Source organism: Rutidosis leptorrhynchoides, chromosome 4, assembly GCF_046630445.1.
Source record: "Rutidosis leptorrhynchoides isolate AG116_Rl617_1_P2 chromosome 4, CSIRO_AGI_Rlap_v1, whole genome shotgun sequence".
Taxonomy (NCBI): domain Eukaryota; kingdom Viridiplantae; phylum Streptophyta; class Magnoliopsida; order Asterales; family Asteraceae; genus Rutidosis; species Rutidosis leptorrhynchoides.
The window spans coordinates 186,117,521-186,136,349 of NC_092336.1; the positions used below are offsets into that span (position 1 = coordinate 186,117,521).

Sequence of the window (18,829 nt, forward strand, 5' to 3'; positions counted from 1 at the left end):
AACTTACCAACTTATACCAATACTACGCTATATGATTAGGACTTGTTAAGTAATAAATTTAAAAATCAAAATATTAATGATAATGAAATTAAAGATTATAATTTGACATAGCTCATGTATGTACGAAAACCAAAAATGAAGATAATAGAGATCATCTAAACTTCAGATTTTACATTTTAGTCCCTAAAGAATTTTCATCTTTACAAACTAAATATAAAGAATGTCGAATTTATGGTTTAGCCCCTAAAATACATTACTTCAAAATATGCTCTACAATCGTAGCTAATTTGTGATAAAAATATAATCAATCTAACGGAATTTTTTTTTTAAAAGATCAAATTAAGTATTTATACAATTAGAAGCGGAATTTAAAATTTTGAGGGAAGTAAAGTTAAGCCTTTAAAATTATTTGTTAAGTTTATTCAAATAATAATACAACGTATGATGTTAGAATTAATTACATTTTAAAATGTCAAAGTTGACTTTCTAAATAAAGAAACTTTCCAATAATAGAAACTTGCTAAAAGTAAAAAGTACACTTATATCTTAACTCAATCATTAAACATCTATTTCGAAAGCCACTTCAAACAACAGGACTATCATGCATTGACATGACCTAAGTTAGACTATTTCTGACCTACTTTATTAATTAGGTTGCAGCCTTGATCATCCCCGATCCTATATTTATCTGTGTACGCGTGCGCTCGCTTTTAATGCACTCAATGTGAGTTTTCATAGCTCCCTTTTTATCTATATTTTTGGGCTGAGAATACATGAACTATTTTTATAAATGATAGACACAAGTGCAAACTATTATGCGACCAACATGAGTACTTTTATTGTGTTGATATGTAACATGTTATTGTGTTCATATGAAACATGCAAATCCCTGCTTTGTAATATCATTAATTGCTAGATAATGAAGAGGCAAACGGAATTATTATAAATAGCGCTATTGGGAGTAACTTCCCGCACTGTTGACCGCAGGTCAATTGGTGGTATAATAATGATCTCGACAATTACATATGTATTGTCTCGGGGTAAAATCGTTTAGTTTTGATATTATACGCTCATGGCATACTTTTGATATACATGATATATCGACTTTTATTATATTAAATCTTGTGATCTATTACTGAAATCATTATTTATTACAAACCTATGAACTCACTCAACCTCGTGTTGACTTTTTAAGCATGTTTATTCTCAGGTACTTAAATATTGCTTCCGCTGTACATCTACTGCTTTGATGATGATTGCTTGCTATGCTTGGAGTCTTCATTACATATCATATCAATTAAAGACATATTTATCTTTCGCTGCAAAAACTCAACAAAACGTCTCATGTAGAGCCGTTCTCGTTTATACAACTGTGATTTGATATATTTAGTGACGTTATTCTTCCAGGCCCTATCTGGAGGACGTCACACTTTTGACTTAGGTTGAGGACTTTCCGGACCTACATACTTGCTTACTTTTCCCGAGTCATACTTTACCACTACTTTATCACTGTGAGTTATATCATCCCTTTTTACTTTAACTATTTGGGACTGAGAATACATGCACATTTTACATTTTACATACTAGGCACGAGTACTTAAACTTTATATATGTGTGTGTTATACAACGGCATAAACTTTCCCTTTAGCTCGGTAACGTTTAATCATTGGTTTTTAAACCAGTGAACGCGAATCTTAGATATGGATCCATAGGGTTTGACATCCCCACTCGGGCTAGTCGCGCTAGCATTTAATGAGTTTTTAATACTTCGTAGACATACGCACTCGCCAAGTGCACTTTCAGGGGGTATTATAAACGTTAAGTTAGTTACCGGGTGCCCACGGTTGAACATATACTTTATCATACTGATTTGGATTACTGATTTAAACTGCTGATTGAAGCACTGAAATCTCGTGGCCTACATTACATTACTGTTATACTTAAACTATAGCTCACCAACCTTTGTGTTGACGTTTTTAAGCATGTTTTTCTCAGGTGCTTAAGGTTTGCTTGCTTCCGTTGTACTAGTCATGCTTGTAGACACTCGCTACGCTTATTAGAGATGTCACCGCATGAAACATTATTTTGCATTCAAACATGATACTTTTGAACGATATATTTATAACGACCTATGGGTCACGTACTATTACTTATGCTTGCTATTCGTAGAAGCATACTTTTGGGTTGTTAAACATTCGATGTCGGTTAAGACATCACTTTTATTATGAATGCAAACTCTTTTGAAATCGCATATAGTGTTTGACCTTGTAATGACCCTGTTGTTGATGGTCCGTACATGTTGATTTAGTACAGGGCATCACACCTAACATTGAATCTCAAATCAAACAATGAAATTCGGAGTTAGAACTTACCAAAACAACCACAACGTAGCCACGAACGAGATGAACAACTTTAACACTTGAGACTTGACCCGATTCACTCTTCTTCTTCTCCAAATCTCCAATTCTCTCTCTAGAACCTCTCCCTCTCTCTCTAGGTTTTGATGGAAGTGGATGAGAAGAAAATGGAAGAAATGAAGTTTGGATAAGGTTGGGATCAGATTTGAGGCTCAAAAACCCGTCCATATGTGAAATACCAATTTTGCCCTTCATTTAAACCCTTTTTAAAAAATGCTGAATAGCTCATTTCACAGTTATAGGCCGCGGCGCGGCTCAGCAGCCCGCGGCGCGACTTAAAGCTTAAAATCTAAGTCGAGCTTTTAAGGAAAACTAGCCATCATTTCATGTATTAGGCCGCGGCGCGGCTCAGTCCTGAAACATTATATTATTATTATTTTTGAGATGTTACAATTTTCTTTTTAATCTCATCAAACCTAACATGCCCGTTAGTTACACAAATTAAACCTCATGTGCCTTGCGACAAACTAACTGGGCCTTCATCAAAACTGGGACTTAAATTCGAACTAAAAACATCATCCCTCAAAGAGCCAAAACCCGAGACAGGGCTGGGTCCATCGTTAAACCCAAGATCCGTGGCAACCGACCCAAGAATAATCACCCGATTAGGCCCGTCAATAGCAGTCCCAAAAGGGCAGGTCCCCTTTAGTTCGCTAACGTGACCATTATCAACATCAGCTTCTGTAACATGCGCGATCTTAACATGTTTTACCTTTACAATAACATCATCCAATTGTGACGAATAGAAAGGATGTTCTTTAACAACATCCCGATCCCGAATAACAATCTCAGGAATCGTAACACCACTCGACACCACAAACCGGTTAGTTGTCTCTAAATGCTTGCAATCAAACGTATTGAAAAGAATACGATTTATACTAGAGAGATCGGAGATTTCCAAAACCCAAACGTTACACTTAGAACCGTCTTTGTCCTTAATGTCAACTTCCACCGACCCATGAATATGTTTAGCACAATTCGAATTGATAAAAGCGAATAAAGAGCCAACATTACCTAACGAGGATGACGAACAAGCCACACACAGTAATAACTTCACCAAGAAGTCCAGCCACTTTCACAACGCTATCATTGGACATACAAGTAACTGGAATACCCGAGACCTCAATCCACGCAAACCTGAAAAAGTCTCGGCTACCTCCGATAAAGGACGAATGACCACGAAGTTGTTGGAATTGGAGGATAATAACCTCGTATATCCTTCAGGATCAACACAAGTAAACACACATCCAATCAAACCCAATTTTCTTATGTTCGTGACTTGTACATTACAAGCAATCAAAAAGCTTGACACTTTCATGTCCACCAACGAAATCGAATCAACAATCAAAATCGACAAATTGATCCTTTTAGTAATTGTAGGATTAGGTGAAATTTTACACCTAAGAACTTGATTCAAAACATATTTATGACGAAAATCAGAATTAAAAGAAACACATTTCGGCTTAAAAACACATATGGGTTTACCGAAGATTAGGGGTCCATTTAGCACTGAAATGGCCAGCGAAGCGTCTGCAGTAGCAGCATAAGAAACGAAGGCATATCAACGCTCTGGCCAGAATTTAACTTCTGACAAAATCCCAATCTTACCAAAAACCGAATCCACCATGTGCCGGTTAACGGAACTACCGACGCGTCCCATAAAAACAGTGTTGCTCGACTGAACAACAGGGTCATCATTAGAAACCGGATCTGGTGCAGAATCGTTACAGGGTTGAACGGTAGAGTCATCAGGAAGGGATGGGTACAAATGGGGTGAAGGAAGTCACCAAAGGTGAGTGAAGATGATTTATCAGCAGACCCAGATGATTCAGGTAAAGGTTGTACGTAAGGGTATTTATGGTTGTTTGTTGACTAGTATTATTGGGATTTAACAATTGAAAGTTTGAAAAACTAATTGCTGTCGCTTTTTAATGAAGATGCAATTTTATGTTATAGAGGTAGCAAATTATAACCGTGACCATGTTTTTGCAAAAGAGTGATCACTTTTTGGTCTTTTAAGTGGAGAAAATGTTGCCACTTTTAGACACAAAAAGTCATTGCGAGTGACCATTTTTTATTCACAAATGGTCAATGTGAATAATTGAGTGACCACTTTTTTTTCGCAAATGGTTAACGTGATTTACCACTTTTTGGGTCACAAATGGCCAACATGAGTGACTACTTTTTGGATTCGATTTTCATTTCATTTTTGTTTCGGTTTTCAAATTTAAATTCAATTTTCTATTTAGTTTTCAATACAACAAAAGCACAAACATCTTCAACTGAAGTTCTTTTTACTCTTCTTAAAACATTCTAGTACAACAAAAGCACCTCATTGAAGTCCTATTCTTCAACTGGCCATAAATACAAGTGCCTTTTACTAAAAACATCTATAGAAACAATGTTGGTTTCTATGTCATTTGAACTGAGTTTGGGTTTAGTGTATGAGATGTGCATGATTTGTCTGGATGTAGATGATGTTCATGTGATATTTAAATATATCATTATTATTTTTGTTAAACGTGTGATATTTTATTTATTTTATTAAATATTTATATTTAAAAGATCTAAACACGTGCCCTAAAATATATTTATTTTTTCTCTCCGCACCACCCTAACCGCAGCTGGTCGTATTCCTAAATTTTTTTAAGGTTAGCTTACAATCTACTACATAAGTACATATATGTGATTCTTCTAAACGCGTAGTTATTTATGTTCGAGTCGTAAATGGAATCCGCTAATATTAATTATTATTATTCATTTATAAGGGAAGTTTGAGTCACGGCTTTTGATCATGTTAGAATTAGTTATATTCAATCTCATATGATCAGTACGATTAATTGATTATTTTGGTTAAATTCTGGTGTTTAATTATAAATCCTGTACCAGACTGAATCCAATTTGGTTTTGGGTTTTGGTTTCGGTTTTCAAATTTGTTCAGTATACATACATATAGGTGGTGATCACTGATCATGACAATGATGAAAAGCTTAAAGGGGATGGTGATGATGATGATGAAGCCTCACTCATTGATTCCTTTTCGTAGTGCATCTGTTAGTGTGAGTCTTTTCACTAGATATATATTGTATTTTGTTTTCTTCGTTAAAATCATTGTTATATAGCCTCAAATGAATATAAATTGACTTGTCCATTGCATCTTCAAAGTCCTTCCATGTTTGACTTTTAAAAGTCAGCCCATTCCCACCAGTTTGATCAGATTTTTTCAAGCTGATTCAATTAGCAAACTCACGAACAAATTCATTTTGACCCATTTGATCAGTAGCTTTACCAAACCTTGTTTAGCGTATGCTTCACATAATCCCTAAATCTTCCTATAACCTTGCAGTTTGATCTTTTAATTTTTTAAAGTAAAGTTTGTGTAGGAGTAATATCACAGTTTTAATGATTAGGTGACAAGTAATGGGTTGCTTGTTTGACTACAAACCTTGCTTGTTTTTTTTGAGGCCTAGTCTTCCCTAGCCGCCTAAACGTTTTACACATACAATGGTCACTGAATCTAAATACCGTGTTTGGTTTGGTGTCGAACATTGTTGTATGGATTTGGTTTGCAGCAAAATCGAGTGAACATTGTTGTATGCTTGAGAAAATCACCTAAACTTGAACAATAATTTTGTGGGTGAATTTCAACTTCTTTACCCGGACTTTGTTATTGGGTTAAAAACAAAATCCTGTATTTTTATTTGTTACTTACAGCATTATCCGATCAATATCCAGGTTTCATTACATAGTTCTCGGTATGATAATTCTCATCATGATGATACGTACAAGCCAAATCACAATACCCGTGCTAATAATAAAAAATTGAATAATAAAACAGAACCATTTAGTTTAATCCTCCCCAGGAGCACAGAGTCACTATGTGGAATCGAAAAACAGGAAAATCTTGAAAGTTCATGCCTGATACTCGGATCCGGATTGGTTCTTTTGAAGAATTATATCAGCGTGAGTGATCAGGTACATATAATCTTTGGTTTCTATTTTTTATTTAATTTTGAGCAAAGCAATGAAAATATCCACCTAAATTTTGCTCCTAATTACATTACATTACATTAGCAAGGTATACATGTTTGGTTAGTTAAAAAGCTGCTAATATAATCCTCCTACTCTTAATTAGGTTGAAATTGTGAATACTTGTCAAGAATTCGGAATGGGTCGCGGGGAATTTTACCTACCTAATAACAATAATAAAGGAAGGTATCTGATGTGCTTTGGTCGAAATTGGGACCCAATAAAAAAGTATGATTCCAAAAAAAACGCACCACCCCTTCCTCATCAACTCATTTCTTTGGCTGTAACCTCAATTAAAGATTCTCAAGCGTTTGATGATGTCATGCCTTCAATGGAACCAGACATTTGTCTTGTAAACTTTTATACTACTGCCGGCCGACTTGCTCTTCATCAGGTTAGACTTTTTTTTTCTTCTTAATATTATCTTATGATTACTCAATTGGTCTTATTTCATATTAAGGTTTATTATTTCGTTTTCAAGACTATGCTTCTCAATGACCTTGGCTTATTTCTAGATGTATGCATTGAAACGTGCCTGCAGACTGTATGTATAGTAATATTGTTGTGTATATCCATCCACAAACAATTACAATTAATGCTTGTAGGATCTGAGTGAAAGCAAGAGTAGTCTGAAAAGAGGATTGCCGGTGGTTACGGTCTCGGTTGGTGATGCTGCAAAATTCTTGTATGGTAATAATGAAGACGTGAACAAGGCAAATGAGGCTTTGTTAGAATCGGGAGATGTATTGATATTCGGGGGTAAGTCTAGACTTATATATCATGGGGTCAAGAATATTATCCCGAATTCAGCTCCTTTGTCATTGCTTCAACAAACCATGCTCAAACCTGGTCGTTTAAGCCTTACATTCAGACAATTTTAATATTGACTTGACTCTTCTTATGAGTTTCTTTAGATTCAGTCAGTATTAAAGGGTTTTTTTTTTTATTTTTTATTTTTATATAGTTGATTTATTTACTGAATAACAATTAATAAAAAAATACGTAAGGTATTATGCTTTGTACTTTCATTGTTCTGATTAATATAATGGTCAATATCAAAATACAAATCAAAAGAACAAATAATAAGTCAATAGAAGTCAAAGCATCATGATGGTAACTAAGAACCGCTGCCCAATCAAGGGTCATTTTCTGAGGATCATTTATTTAACCCACAACTTCAAAAATTGAATAGAATATATATAAATGTCTGCTATTTTGCTCTTTTTGAGTCATAAAGTTCAAATTTCTTATTTATCAAGTTCATGTATTACATTTTTGGAGTTCTAAAACTTTATCATATAGTAAGACTCATTACATTTTAACCCCAAACCATGAAATTAATAGGGCAGAGTACATCTATCTTCATTGTATAACAAGGTCCTCCTTTGTTGTCATCTGCTTTAATACAACTGCAGAACATGAATGATTATAATTTATAAGAAATGAAATGAAGACGTGTCACAAGAAAGTAGATCAATCCGGAAAAAAAATTCGCACGCGTTTGGTTTGTTCAGACAGTGACAGGTGTTTTTTCCAATTGTTCTTTCCCTGTAATGCCATCTTTTAAGGACTTGAAGTATTCTTCGTAATCTTTTTCGGGCGGAGGGTTTTGGGGATCCACCGTGTATTGCTCGCTAAATGGAACCACACATTTCACCTGCAAATTTAATGGTAAAAACACACCATATTCAAAATTCTATTATGTACTTGGAGACACAAGCATACAGTTAGTGAATGAGAATATTCACAAAAAGAAAGGATTCAAATGTTTCCTGTAACTGGCTATGTTATTGTGTTCTACATAATGTTTCTTTGACTTAAAACTTGAGAATATATAATTCTACCTTGGAGACAAGCTACTACACTTAGAATAGGAAACTAATACCTTAATAATGTTATTTAACTAATAAAAAAGAATACCAATCCTAATCATCATGCTAATAGGTGCAATTTTTCTAAGATCTTGAGATAACAATGGTATGATGCCATGTTGGATTTTTTCAAAAGTTATTAGTATGAAGATTGTTTTAATCTTCAAGTAAAGCAAATATTATGTTAAGTTTATCTGATTTCATAGATGACACGTTTGACTACAAAAGTCAAAAGGGGATATAACCTCAAAGGTCTTGTCACATGCATATGGGCTTTCAAGGGCTGCTACACAAATCTTAGCAACTTCTTCTCTTGATATCTTCCCCTGCATAAACCCGCATATTATATTATTTATAAAAGTGCTACTTAGATAAAAATAGTAGAGGTGGTAGTTTCTACCCATGTACTTAAAAATGGGTCAATTTGGGTTATGAATTATCTGTTACTGGTAAAATATGTAAGGATCAAGATTAAAAGCTTAAAACCACATAAGTGATTTAATTCAAAAGTTAGATTATTAATAGAATAATCTAAACCACTAACAATTTTATCATATTTGCTACCGAATTTATTTAAAACTTAATGTATTTTGGGTCAAGCTGCCGGCTTGTTTTCACCCATGCCAAAGATTAAAGAACTACCCATTCTGCCAACTCTAAAAAAAATAAGAAAAAGTTAAGAAAAATACAGTAATATTGTCTCCTTGATCAAATATAAGATCTGCTCCTGCAGGTTCTTCAGTAAGTGCACAAGGTCTAACTATCGTATACGGAATACCACTTTCCCTTATCAAATCCTCACCCTGTTATCGAGTCAACTAAAGTTTAGTGTCACCATTTTTCATTTTCATATTTCACTCAGTTGTATGTGCAAATGTAGTAGAAATAAAACCTTTAATTTGAATGTTAGAATAGATCCAAGTTCTTTATTCAATCTAACAGCAGGTGGTTGTTTACTCAGATCAAGTCCAGGTCTTTCAGGTCTAGTAACCCCCGCGGACCCCACATGCACGAATCTGTGTCATTAACAATAAATTAGCATGTCATTCTGTAATTAACCACCTTCTACCAAAAATAAATTAAAATAAACAAAAAATAAAAAATAAACCTTGGGGTGATTGGTTCTGCTATATATGCGCGTATGCTTGATACCGGAAGCTCAAAGGGACCTTCTACAAAAGTAGGGTTAAGTTTCCCATCGTATTCAAACTTACTGAACATTAGCTGCAAATAATAATATAATTGTAAATAAAATTACATATGTAGAAATTTTTAAAATAAAGAATGAACATTAAAGTGGAATATAATAGTTAGGAAGCATGCCTGTAATGATATGATTTGACTTGAGTCAAAGGGCTGGGCATCTGCTACGGTTTTTGCTCGAAAGATCGGTTTTAAAGAAGAAAAGGATAATTGTATCTGATGCATCATAATATGGATATTTAATATATAAATATAAAATATCATTTATAATCAGAAAAATACAAAATTTAATATGGAAATGACGTAGAGTATGACTTACAGATTGCCATTGGTCTTTTACGGTGTCGAAACCTATGGTGTAACCAACAGTATCCCAATCACGGCTAGTTCGAACAATAAGTTTATAACGACGTCCATCACCTTTAACTCGCAACTCCAAACCATCATATGCACTAAGATTTTCAGCAACATCAAAGTTCTAGAACAAACGCAAAAACATTACTTGTCAAAACTAACGCTTGTATAATAATTGATTCATTTATTGCGAAAAATGGGATAAATTTTCACCTTTGTCCTGATACTAGTAAAACCCCCATTGTTTGCAGTCGAAACAATACCTGCAAGACGCGCACGAGTAAATAGCTTTCCTTAGAGTTTGATGAATAAAAAGTAACAACTTTTTTCAAATAAGATAAGTGGTTAATCAGTTTTATGACATATGATAAGTGGTTTATCAGCATAAGGTATAGAAATTAACATGGTCAAATGTCGAAACATGTCATCTTCCACGTTAACGTTTATCATTTTGACCGTGTGACTAGTACATATTTACCTTAAATTGAGGGTTTGTACACTAACAAAAAAAAAATAAAAAAGAACATTTTTACAAACCTTTGAAAAGACCTGTTGGTCCACCGTTTTCACTACCATTCGGAAGTATTTGGAACGAGCTTTCACTAACTCCGCCCATCACAACATCATCTAAGGCACCCCAAGGTAGGTCTCTCGATGAACCATCTGTAAAAAATCAATCAATTCATGGTTGACTTTTTTAGGTCAAAAACTTGGTTTCAATGCACCACTTAAAGGTAACCAAATGATTGCTGTGTTGTTTTCGACACAGAACTGGTTACCAGTAAGTAATATTTTCTCCATCCTAATAATCTCCATTTTCAAAGAATTTAAAAAATACATTTAGGTGACCTTTTGACCCGTCAACCCTTCAACTCGTGTTTGTTTGAACCATGTTAACCAAAAATAAATTTGTTTGCCCATTTGACCTCTCATTCTTGAAAAAGCAAAGTTCAACCGAATTTGACCTGTTTATCCATAAACGGGTCCTTAGACCACTCACTATTGTGACATCAAACCTAAACTTCTAACTGCCACATCAGCGTCACGTCAGCCTAGGATTGAAATACTGACCCAAGGCTAAACCCTACCTTCAAATCCAAAGACCAATTTTCCAGTCTTAAGTCCAACACTGTCCTTTAACGCTTTTATCAGATTTTGCATTCCAATATACTCCACCATTTCAGGTGAATCACCTTTAATCTGCTTGCATTAATCAAGATCAAATGAATATGCAAATCATACAACACAAATACATATATTTCAAGGAATGCTTTTTTCACCTCTGGTTCAAAGAATTTGATCCCCTGAAAAACAGCAATGTATCTTTCATTAGTAGGTAATATTAAGCGAACCTGAAATTAAAATTAAATGAACGTTGAGAAAATTACTTGACTGTATTTGGCCCGATCCGGAGTATCTCCTTCTTTTGGACCCACGATGACTGAAACCGCATTAATCACTTTCTTAACTCCTTTAAAATAATCAGGAAGTAGTGTGCTTACTTTCGTGATATCTCCAACAACCTGAAAATTTAACAAATTGATAATGTGACATCCTAGTTGTACAAATATGCTGACATGGCATCCTAGATGCAGTAAAATATTGACGTGGACAAAATGGTTGATAAAATGAATGTTTTTGAACTCACCAAGTCAACATCAGGGCCTAACATCTTTCTTGCTTTGTCTTCGTTTCTAGCCTGTGAGAAGTAAGATAAGAGTTCAAAACTTCGAATAGACGGATGACAAAACAATTAAAATAAAAAAATAAAATAAAAAACAAACAAAAGAGATCACATAGGATACGAATTATAGGTATATGTACCAAAACTCGAACGGGCAACCCTTTCTTTTGCAAGACATCGACTACCCTTCTACCAACACCACCCGTGGCACCAACCACTAAAACAATTCCAGAAGATTCCATAGACTTCTCCGGCTCGCTAGATGATGGGCCAGACAGATTTGCAATTAGGCTTTCAAATATCTGCGCATAAACATAGCAAGTTAGCCAGGGTATCTTTTGACCCATTTTGATATGGATCATTTTTCTCTAAACAGGTCTAAATTCATTCAAAATGAATTATTAAATCATAAAGACTACTAAATGGTTCTTTTAGTAAATTAGGAGGATATCAAAGAAATTGATGTGAATGGTTCAGCACAGATTGCTAAACGGTTCAGCATCTTTCTCAGATGTCATGTCAGAAACAAAAGCACTGAATATTGAACGGTTCACCATTAATTAAGAGGCAAACAAACGCAGCCTTAGTATTGGTACAATATGGGTTTTGAATTAATTCTGCAAGTGAACAAGTCCTGACCCAAAACTTGTTTTGACGCGGTACCCAAGCTTTCATGGTTGCCTATTTTGTTACTATTAAAAGGGACATAGAAGAATAAATCGAACCTTGAAAGGAGATGGAGGTCCATTAAAGAAGTATAATGTTTTAACAAATCTGCCAAAGTCCCAACCTTCTTTTTTAGATTCTGCATATATACCCCGCTTGTTGGTCTTCAATTCATATGAGCGTCGATGATGAGTGACGGACTTAAATCTGTCATTTAATCGTGTACCAACAAAAGATGAAATGTTCTGCAAATAACCATTTTCTACATTTGTTATAGCTCCATGACCAAAACAAACATGAATTATAGCTAGATTACTGAAACATATCTAAATAGTATGTCACTTGTGCATATCTAGATGTTGACCTTTTCAACCAATGTACATAAAAATGGGTCGTTTTGATTTGTATTATATGTCTTCTTAAACGGGTTGAACAAGCAGAGTCTAATATGTAACACGTCTAAAATCATCTCAATTGCGTAATCAAAATGCTTACAAACTCTTAAACCACTTTGCCAAACACTTAGTATGTGTTTACAATAAGTGAACTTCATCATGCTTACTTTAAGCCATTTGTTCTAAGCAAACAATTAACAAACAATTTGCAAAAGATTGCTTGGAATTGTTTATGTACCTTGAATTAAAACGATAAGCAGATAAACATTAAATTAAACAGTCCCCAAAACCAGCTAAAGCTAAAAGTAATTCCAACATTATTACACCTAGATTCATTTGAGAATTCATCTTCACACACATACTTTAAATACTATAAATCATACAATCAAAATCTAACACTGTATTCAATTGTTAAATGTTCATAAAATCTGCAGTTGAAATTTTTACCTGGTTATTGGAAAGCTTGAAAGAAGAGAATGTTGTGGGACAATAACAACCCTCCATTTAATAATTATTATTTCTACTATTATTATTAATTTTTCTTGCTCTTATTTCCGATTCTTATTGCAGCCAAAATGGGAGTATCAGATTATCAGTTATCAACGACATATTTGTAGTCTACTCTAGAAAGCTGCTAAATCAAATACAGACCACACGTTATATTGGGCCCCCACTCACCAAGTTAGTACTTCACCTATAATGAACTAGCCCAAACCTAACCTAACCCGACCCAAGTCCATGCCCAAGCCAAAACCCAAATTTGTTTTGGAGTTTAATTGAAGCAAAGTTTCATATACAAAACGTTTTAAGAAATTGTTCAAAATGCCCCATTTTCAAAAAATCATAATTGCAAAAATGACTCATGAAAACGCACCACACACCATGCTTACTGCTTGGTGTGTGATGCGTGTTACCGAGATATTCAACGAGACAATCATTTTTCCTCACAAACACGCACCAAACACCACGCGCTGTGCGTGATGCTTGGTATTTGGTGCCTGATGCTTAGTGTTTGTTGCGTCAGAACTTTGGATATCAACTGCGAAATAATTTCAAACATTAGGGTCATCCACATCAAAAAGATACTTTAAGTCCATCCATGAATTTTTAAGTAAACATTAAGGACCAATGACGTAGTTTTGTTTTAATAATGTGTAGTTATTCGCTAACGAAACCTTTAGGGTTATCGTTAACATGCATAATATTTGGTTATTGAATTGAACAATCATTTTATGTGTTAATGATAGCCTGACTCTCGTTATCAAAACATTAATGTTTAGTTTTTTTATCTCCAAATCAAATTAATTTACTACGAAGTATATAACTAATTGAAAATAAACCGATTTTTTTATTAAGTTTCTGTTTTTTAATTTAAAAGCTAACTAAAGAATTACAGTAATATTTAGTTATGCTTGTGTAATTTGAATTCATGACTATGCAAGATTGTTTAGAAATAAAGTGTCACCAGAGGGTGCGCATTTTACCCTCTATAGAGGTGTCCATATACTTGTTCATAGAGGGTTTCCTCGCTAACCTTAGGAAAAAAAAAATTGAATTGAAGTGCTGTGCTAAATTGCTCTGAGGTATCAAACACCAACCACATATTGGGCCTTTTTAGGCCGATATAATAATTACATATTTTTATCATGGACTTTACATGAAATTGATGAGGGGAAGATGAAATATTGAAATTACTACTTCTAATAGTAACATTTACAGTAAATATTACCTTTGTAATCTTTGGTGATCAAGACCACACATGGTAATAGATCGGACACATGGTAATAGATCGGGTAATATCATATTCACATGTATATTTATTTAATTTTTAATTTCATATTCATTTAATTTAATTTCATTAATTCATATCCATATCTGTTGAATTAAACGAGTTAATGAATATTCGTTGCATCTGTATCAATTTGTTATGTTCTTCTTATACATCAAAAGTCATAGGTCTTAACAATTTATACAACTGAAAGTCACATTTTTTACTATTTTCTTCAACCATAAGTCAATATATATATTGTTGGGGGAGAATGTGGGTTAACATGAGATTATGCTTAATGGCTATACTAATCTTAACCCATAACAATAAGTGTTTTGATGATGACATATGCATATAGCTAAAGGTGATGGTAGACATCTTGACATAAATAAACAAGTTCACTAATCCACACTTGATCTAACAAAAGACCAAATATCAAAAGAAAGCCTAAAATGAAAAACAGGGAACACGGCTGAACCACGGTCGACCGCAGGTCAGACTGTGGAGACCTGCACCCAGATTTGAGAAATTAGGGATGCACGGTCGACTCCTCGGCTGACCGTGGATCGACCGCAGAAACCTTCTCTCTGGATATTGATCGAAAAATGTTTGACCACTTTCGGGCATCTATAATTTATGAAACCTGTTCAAACATGCTTAGGATACTTGCCTCCTTCATCCCAAAGGAGTTTTGATCACTAGAACACTAATCTTGGTTAATCACGCCTAATGACACCTTAATCACGATTAAGCCTAGATTAAGGATAACACATAAGTGTTATAGGAAAATATGTACATCTAAAATGTATCTAGACATACTTAGGATGGTCACCAAGTTTCAACCAAGAGTTGCTCTTTCCTTGTACATATGTTGGATATTAATGTATGCTTATACATTAATATTGCAAATGCCACTTTACAAGAAAAGCTTACTTAGTCTTAGTTAAATGCTATAAGCTTACTTAGTCTTAGTTAAATGCTATGTTATCACTATATGCCTAATTCTAAGATTACTTAATTATCTCTTTCTAGTCACTACATGAATATTACTTAACTACTTGTTATTAATACATGTGTATTATTTGACTAAGTGCTAAGTGCTAAATGATAAGTGGTGTAACGACCCGACTTCGTTTTACCAAAAACACGACTTAATTTTTTTTTTTTATAACAGACCATCTGGACGGCGTCCAGACCTCTGGACGGCGTCCAGTAACAAAGGACAGGACGGCGTCCAAATCCTTGGACGACGTCCAATTACACTGAAGTGTTCTGAGACAGAAAACACCCAACCCACGTTATACTGGACGGCGTCCATCCCATCTGGACGGCGTCCAGCCGACCTGATCAGCTCCAATTCATTTCAAAACACATTTAACACTTTAAATTAACAACCAAACGCTTTGTAACAACCCAATCGAGTTTTACATCAACAAAACATTAAATAAAAGTGTTTACACCGCAAATACGGGTTAAGACTCAATAACCCAACCCAATACCAAGAGCATAATCCCGGGGACTACCAAATCCCCAATCCGCGTCCAAATATCCAAAAGCTACCCCATCGAGCCCAAGCGCTCCTAAGCCACTAGTCTAACAACTAGCTAGCTTCATAATCACAATACCTGTAAAAAGGTAAACAACGAGAGGGGTAAGCATAAAGCTTAGTGAATGCAATAATTATACACATACATATATAACCTACTTACTTGCAATCACTTACACATTTACCGCATACACGCTAGCAATATAATTAGCATACCATCGCAAAGTATAACGCTAAATCTCCAATACGCAAGCTAGCACAAACGATAGCATATAACTCGAACAATATAATATGCTACATTACAACACATAACCATGGTTAACCAATCGTACATGGGAATGGCGCCCGCGAAAGGCCATCGGAGTTCACAACATCCATTAGTGTACTTAGCACCTCGTATCACTAACCCCCGTGTGGCATCTTAACACCTCGATACTTCACCCCCGCGTGGCATCTTAACACCTCGATGCTTCACCCTTTATCTCACGAAGTGGTGCCTTAACACCTCGGCACTTCACTCCCAGGTGGCATCTTAACACCTCGATGCTTCACCCCAAGTGGCATCTTAACACCTCGATGCTTCACTCGTCACGTGAAACGTGGTGTCTTAGCACCTCGACCAGTGTTGTAAATCTTCCGAGATCTCCCCAAGATCTCCCCCGAGATCTCGTTTTTAGAAGACAACCGAGACGAGATGTTAATCTCCCGAGATTTCTCGGTCAACGAGGTCAAACTTAGTTAAAGTCATAATTTCTCGGATTTTCTTGCTAATTTGTAAGATTTTCTTGTAAAATTCGTAATTTCTAAGATTATCTCGCTCATTTCTCGGATATTTTTGTAAAATCTCGTAAAAACGTATATAAATATACATATATTTATGTTTTTATGTATATTTTTATTATAAAAACTATAAAGTCAATGTAAGTCAACGTAAGTCAACGTCCGAGATCTCCCCGAGATTATTTCCAGATGCCGAGATCTCCCTAAAAAAGTTCAAACGAGATCTCCCCGAGATCCGAATTCTCCAACCTTGACCTCGACACTTCACATCTCACGCTACAACAAATAAATATATTATATACCTACACATATAATTATTCCACTCACCTCGAAATGCCCGCACAAGTCAAAAGTGTAAAACGCCTCCAAACTCAATCGAGCAAGCTTTTTTCTATAATACGCATATAGATATACACAAAGTTAACATACATTCTCTACAAGAGAATTCGACTCCAACACCCTTAACCAAGGGTTTAAACCTACTTCCACAAACCGCCCATTTAGACACCTAAAGTGGACTTCACCAATTACCACTACGGGTGGTAATTCCGACCCATTCAAACAAGTACAATTTAACCAAAATTATACTTGACACCATTTAACTCAAAATCACTATCCACGGTTACTTTCATTCAAAAACGCCACTTAATACCTAACAAAAGCGTTTAACAACTATTTGACCAAAACTAGCGTCATTACCAACTTTGACCCATCAAAGTCAACCCCATTTAACACGTGAATCAAATATTTATATACTTGGTTCATCAAATCTTGACTCAAAACTTGGTTTGATAACAATTTGAGGTTAACACCCATTTTGACCAACTAACATGTCCTTATGAACTTATATACACTAACACATTTATAATCTAGTGATTTACACCCAAAACCATGATTAATTCGTCATCAAACCCTAACCCACCAATAACGGGTCAAAACCCATCTACTAACCACAACAAACCCATTTCACAACCATTAAAGAGTTCCAAAAAAATCAAGCTCAAAATCTAATTTGCATATCAAAATTAACAAAATGAAATTCGGAGTTGGGACTTACCAACACTACCACAACGTAGCCGTGAACGAGGTGAAAAACATTAACCCTCGCGACTTGACCCGATTCACCCTTCATCTTTGATCATGCTAAAAACGAACATATATTTTATAGCATTATCCCTCAAGAAAGACAAGCTTTTAGTTGCAATTGTTCTATTTACAAGTGACATTCGTTTAAATAATAAAAGGTGAAGACAAAAGACAGATTCGACAAATTGAAGACGCAAACGACCAAAAAACTCAAAAGTACAAAGTACAATCAAAGTGGTTCCAATTATTGATAAGAAACGTCTTAAAATTACAAGAGTACAAGACGCGAAACGCAAAATACAAGATATTAAATTGTACGTAAGGACGTTCGAAAAACCGAAACCGGGACCAAAGTCAACTCTCAACGCTCGACGCAACGGACTAAAAATTACAAGTCAACTATGCACATAAATATAATATAATATTTAAAAAATTCTAATAATTATTTATATATTATATTTATTTATTAATTCCGTTGGCAGAATGCAAACAACAACATGTGAGCTGGAAAAAGGGGTCATGCGATCGCATGGCCTGGAAGGCAAAAAGCCATGCGATCGCATGGCAGTAGGTGACAGGTCTGGTCCTATAAATTTCGCAGTTTTGAGCGATCTTTTACACATCTTTTTCTCTTCTCATTCATACGTAAAGATAGATATATATATATATATATATATATATATATATATATATATATATATATATATATATATATATATATATATATATATATATATATATATATATATATATATATATTATATTTTAATTTTAATTTTAAATTCTAATAATAAGGGTATGTTAGCGAATGTTGTAAGGGTGTAAGTCGAAATTCTGTCCGTGTAACGCTACGCTATTTTTAATCACTGTAAGTTATGGTTAATGTTATTTTTAAATTAATATCTCGTAGCTAAGTTATTATTATGCTTATTTAATGCCGAAGTAATCATGATGTTGGGTTGAATATTAAAATTGGGTAATTGGGCTTTGTACCATAATTGGGGTTTGGATAAAAGAACGACACTTGTGG

At 34.6% G+C, this 18,829-nt stretch overlaps 2 protein-coding genes across 5 annotated transcripts; one reads left to right on the forward strand and one right to left on the reverse strand.

Moving 5' to 3' along the window:
* The first annotated feature begins 1,416 nt into the window (after positions 1–1,416).
* On the forward strand, positions 1,417–7,374 carry LOC139844819 (DNA N(6)-methyladenine demethylase ALKBH1D-like). 4 transcript variants are annotated; one of them, XM_071835048.1, is made up of 5 exons: positions 1,417–1,511; positions 5,359–5,476; positions 6,153–6,392; positions 6,553–6,840; positions 7,052–7,374. In XM_071835048.1, the coding sequence occupies exons 2-5, from the start codon at positions 5,390–5,392 to the stop codon at positions 7,325–7,327; spliced, it is 891 nt and encodes a 296-aa protein (XP_071691149.1). In that variant the 5' UTR covers positions 1,417–1,511; positions 5,359–5,389; the 3' UTR covers positions 7,328–7,374. The 4 variants fall into 4 exon arrangements, with proteins under 4 accessions (XP_071691149.1, XP_071691152.1, XP_071691151.1 ...); XM_071835051.1 differs by lacking the exon at positions 1,417–1,511 and adding an exon at positions 4,142–4,249 and having other exon boundaries at positions 5,374–5,476; XM_071835050.1 differs by lacking the exon at positions 1,417–1,511 and adding an exon at positions 5,039–5,068 and having other exon boundaries at positions 5,374–5,476.
* A 247-nt stretch (positions 7,375–7,621) lies between these two features.
* On the reverse strand, positions 7,622–13,209 carry LOC139841968 (protein HIGH CHLOROPHYLL FLUORESCENCE PHENOTYPE 173, chloroplastic). Its single transcript, XM_071832150.1, has 17 exons — positions 13,067–13,209; positions 12,284–12,469; positions 11,699–11,860; positions 11,523–11,573; positions 11,263–11,397; positions 11,155–11,178; positions 10,963–11,074; positions 10,412–10,537; positions 10,088–10,137; positions 9,840–9,998; positions 9,641–9,736; positions 9,426–9,541; positions 9,210–9,333; positions 9,007–9,120; positions 8,563–8,643; positions 7,944–8,103; positions 7,622–7,855 (listed from the first exon to the last, which is right to left on the reverse strand). Exons 1-16 carry the CDS (start codon positions 13,121–13,123, stop codon positions 7,957–7,959), a joined length of 1,740 nt encoding a protein of 579 aa, XP_071688251.1. The 5' UTR covers positions 13,124–13,209; the 3' UTR covers positions 7,622–7,855; positions 7,944–7,956.
* Positions 13,210–18,829: the final 5,620 nt, after the last annotated feature.

Bases quoted from the DNA above. Each gene is read 5' to 3' on its own strand.
- LOC139841968 (XM_071832150.1), bottom strand. From the start codon at position 13,123: ATGGAGGGTTGTTATTGTCCCACAACATTCTCTTCTTTCAAGCTTTCC. The intron at 8,644-9,006 runs GTATTTTTCTTA...GGGTTTATGCAG, and splicing joins ATCAAGGAGACAATATTACT to GGGAAGATATCAAGAGAAGA. The intron at 8,104-8,562 runs GTTATATCCCCT...TTAAATTTGCAG, and splicing joins CATGTGACAAGACCTTTGAG to GTGAAATGTGTGGTTCCATT.
- LOC139844819 (XM_071835048.1), top strand. From the start codon at position 5,390: ATGACAATGATGAAAAGCTTAAAGGGGATGGTGATGATGATGATGAAG. The intron at 5,477-6,152 runs GTGAGTCTTTTC...ATCAATATCCAG, and splicing joins TTCGTAGTGCATCTGTTAGT to GTTTCATTACATAGTTCTCG. The intron at 6,841-7,051 runs GTTAGACTTTTT...TAATGCTTGTAG, and splicing joins GCCGACTTGCTCTTCATCAG to GATCTGAGTGAAAGCAAGAG.